This window comes from Cucumis sativus, unplaced genomic scaffold (genome assembly GCF_000004075.3).
Source record: "Cucumis sativus cultivar 9930 unplaced genomic scaffold, Cucumber_9930_V3 scaffold40, whole genome shotgun sequence".
NCBI classification, from domain to species: Eukaryota; Viridiplantae; Streptophyta; class Magnoliopsida; order Cucurbitales; family Cucurbitaceae; genus Cucumis; species Cucumis sativus.
In genome coordinates, this window is record NW_022279548.1 from 94881 (window position 1) to 98634 (window position 3754).

Here is a 3754-nt window from a genome sequence, read left to right on the forward strand (position 1 = left end):
ATTTGATCATAGTATCAAATCTTATATTCCAGGATCTAGATGTTTGTTTTAATCCATAAATGGATTTTTGAATCTTACAAACCTTTTGTTCTTGATCTTGATCTATAAACCCCTCTAATTGAGTAATATAGATACTCTCTTCAAGATTTTCATTCAAAAAAAGTTGTCTTGACATCCATCTGCCAAATTTCATAATCATAAAACATGGCGATGCATAAGACTATTCTAATTGACTTTAGCATGGCAACGATAGAGAAAGTTTCTTCATAGTCTATGTTAGAAAGAGACATGCGCAGTGGAAAAATGGAATACAAAATTACCCTAATTGCACCTATTTAACTTGCAACCCTAAATTAAAAGAATTAGGGTTTAGGAAATATTATACCTTTGTATCTATTCGAATATGAACGTCTATACCTCTCACAAAATTCCAAAAGTTTTTGAAACCAAAATGTAACACCTTAAACTTACACTACTACAAAAACAGGCTTTCTTGACGTTTGTAGTTTTAATTACTTGACGTTTTTTGAAAAAAACGTCAAGAAAGCGGTGATTTCAAAGAAAAAACGTCAAGAATTTCTATGAAAAGGCGGAGATATGCCAATCTTCAACTTTCTTGACGTTTTTTAAACGTCAAGTAATATTTATTTATCCTTGACGTTTTAAAAACGTCAAGTAATATCTATTAAATTCTTGAAGTTTTAAAAACGTCAAGTATTTTTATAAATTCGACATTCTTGACATTTTCTAAACATCAAGAGAGCGGTTGTTCTTGACGTTTTAAAAACGTCAAGTTCGATTAAATAAAAAAAAAAAAAGGAAACACGCGTTAATAATTAGGTGAGAATTAATCCTTTTGCCCTAGAAATTAAAACGCATCTTCTTCTTCTTCACGCCTAAGCATTTTCGAAATCTCCACCTTCACATTGTCGTCGCGCTTGAGTTTTTGAAATCTCCAACTGAAATCACCGTTCTTGAAGTTGGGGAAGCCCTATCCCACACCCATTCTTGACGTGATTCGAAATTGGTCTTCACACTCGTTCGAAATCACCATTCGAAATCGCCACCGAAGATTAATTCCATCTCTTCACACTCAATCTCCGTCTGCCATCCACCGTGCTTCAAGTCGGGCTCCTTCGAAAATGTCATCCATCGTCGCTTCTCTATACGAAAACTCCATCCTTCTTTATTTAGAGATTAGAAATTAATTCTCATTCACGTATGAAGATATCTTGATTTGTGATTTGAACCTTTTGTATTTGTATAGAAGCGACGTATTGCTCATGGTGCTTTGGGTTTTTTGGGTTAGAAATTTGAACCTCACGCATGAAGAGGTTAGAAATTAATTCCTCTTCCCTCTTCACGTATAAAGTTGGGGAAAGTCCATATATCACATGGTGCTTTGGGTTCTCCTTACAAATCCAATGGAGTTGATGATTGATATGAGAAGATACAGATTGATAGAAGGAGATATGGCTTATACGGGACCGTATTTTCCCTACTGTCACACAGTAGGTGAGTAATGTAACTATTTTCCATTAACTTTCTCTACCTTCCTATTTCTCTTGGCTTATACGGTTGTATTATGGTTGAGAAATGGTCGTCCATCTTACTGCTTGATGTTGTTTGAAAACAAAAGACTAACCATTTTAAACCAAAATTTGTCCCGAATATGCACAGATGACCGTGAGGGATACTCTAAACTCTGCACTTGATGAAGAAATGTCTGTTGATCAAAAAAAAAAAAAATTTATGAGAGAAGAGGTGAGGGAGAATGAACACAAACCCATTTATGTTTGTATATTATATGATTTGTCTACACTTATGATTAATTTCAAACATTTTGATGCAGGTCGGAGAATATCAGGAGACTTATAAGGTTAGGTAGGTGGAAGAGATGATCTCTACTTCACATGATATTTGAATTTCTTATTCATTTAATTGTACATTTTAACAATTTTTGGCTTTTTTATTCCCTTCAATTAGATAACCAAAAGGATTTTGGAGAAATATGGTTCTGAGAGGGTTCTTGATACCCCAATCACAGAGGTTGTTTCTTAACCCAGAAACATTGTTTTCCGTCAATTTTATTGAACTACATTGTTATTTCATCATTGCAGAAGCTGGTATTTGTATCCAAAATTTCTCCATTCTATTGGAATTTTTTTATATTTTTGCAATTTATTATTCAATCAATCACTTCCCTCTTTGTTCATGCTAATAAAAATCTAGCTACTTTTGAAATTACAGGAGGTAAAATGCAGAACATTTGTTAACCAAGTCACTTATTTCGGACTAAAAAAAAGGTAACAACCAATTTGTTAACCATGTTTGCACTTTCAATATTGTTTAATTTTTTTGTGTTACACTTTCATATTAACTATAGTTGCAAAAATAGGTAACAAGAAATTTATTTTTTTAGAACTTAAAACAACAATGGTTGGATATCCAGTTGTGATTTATGCATATTTTTTGTATTGGCTTTTTGTTTGATTGTGTTGAAAGAAAGTTATAGTTCAAAGTGTTAGAGGCTTGGCCACCTTAGATTTGCAATTCCATTATGTCTTACTCTTTCGTGCATTATAATTATAAGTGTGTAGAAAAACATGTGGTGTTTGTTTAATTATACAATGTACTTACTTTCCCCTCATGTGTGCATTATAAGTATTTTCTGGCTTACTAATAACTTCATTGAAATTCTAGTTAATTTATTTATGATCTATCGCTAAACAATTACACAAGCTGAAGTGAATGAATAAATGTGCAAACACAAAATCTACTATGATGTTGAGTTGAATAGTGATGGTTGGATTTCTATTATGCTATGTTATATTAATTATCATCAAATTTTTTTTCAGGCTGCGAGAACCGGTGACTTAGAGCTTTTTCGTCGCGACTTGGAGCTTTCTCAAACTGTTATTGGGAAGTTTTTGGATAGTTTTTAGATAAGTTAGTTAATTTAGGAAGTTGAGTTGAACTAGGATGTTGAGTTGAACTTATGACAATCTAATGAGATTGTTTATATTATTTTTGCAAATGATATGAAATATTCATATATGTATTGTTTTGGAAATGATTATATATAAATATGGTGAAGCATTTTATTTATATATGATTATTTTTCTAACGCTTTGCACTATACTAAAAAGCCTTGATCTTCTTCCCCCAATGTTTTCATAAACTTCTTAAGACAGACCCTGACCTTGGTTAGGCTCGGATCTCCTTGGATTATCACCTTCTTCCCCTGATATGTAAATGTTAACATCAGATTCTTCCAATCCACTCCAGTCGTTCCCAAGGAATACAATCACTGCATTCCAAGTATGGCAACTACCCCTCCGAACTTCAAGGGTAAAAACTCATTCACTACCTTCTAGTCTCCCAGCATTAACTCAACATCTTCACAAATTACCTTCCCTTTGACTACAGTGCCCGAGCCCAAAATGACTCCATAATTCGACGTTTCTTTTGTACTCAGTTGCAACTCTTTCACTATTTTTTTCTGAAATGAAATTGCGTGTGACTCCACAATCAATTAGTACTATAGCCACCTTCCCTTGTATCATCTCTTTTACCTTCATTTTCCCTAGGTTGGATAATCCCACCACATAATTAATGGATAATTCCACCACCACCTGACTCTCCTCTACGATCTCAGGGGCATTCAATTCTTTCTGATCAATTCCTCCTTCAATAATTTCATACTCCTCGCCTTCTTCCTTCACAACAATCATTCGCAATTCCCTTTGCTCTT

General features: G+C 33.6%; 1 protein-coding gene across 2 annotated transcripts; it reads left to right on the plus strand.

Annotated features, from left to right (window-relative positions):
* Positions 1-766: 766 nt before the first annotated feature.
* LOC116405869 (pyruvate dehydrogenase E1 component subunit beta, mitochondrial-like) lies at positions 767-3073 on the plus strand. 2 transcript variants are annotated; one of them, XM_031889655.1, is made up of 6 exons: positions 767-1515; positions 1681-1764; positions 1853-1879; positions 1987-2049; positions 2251-2306; positions 2859-3073. In XM_031889655.1, the coding sequence occupies exons 2-6, from the start codon at positions 1681-1683 to the stop codon at positions 2878-2880; spliced, it is 252 nt and encodes an 83-aa protein (XP_031745515.1). In that variant the 5' UTR covers positions 767-1515; the 3' UTR covers positions 2881-3073. The 2 variants fall into 2 exon arrangements, 1 of the variants encoding a protein (XP_031745515.1); XR_004218947.1 differs by having other exon boundaries at positions 768-1515; positions 1853-1884.
* The last annotated feature ends 681 nt before the right edge of the window (positions 3074-3754 follow it).

Coding starts and splice junctions, on each gene's coding strand:
- LOC116405869 (XM_031889655.1), top strand. CDS start 1,681: ATGACCGTGAGGGATACTCTAAACTCTGCACTTGATGAAGAAATGTCT. Junction 1,765..1,852: donor AAAAATTTATGAGAGAAGAG/GTGAGGGAGAAT, acceptor ATTTTGATGCAG/GTCGGAGAATATCAGGAGAC. Junction 2,050..2,250: donor TTGATACCCCAATCACAGAG/GTTGTTTCTTAA, acceptor TTGAAATTACAG/GAGGTAAAATGCAGAACATT.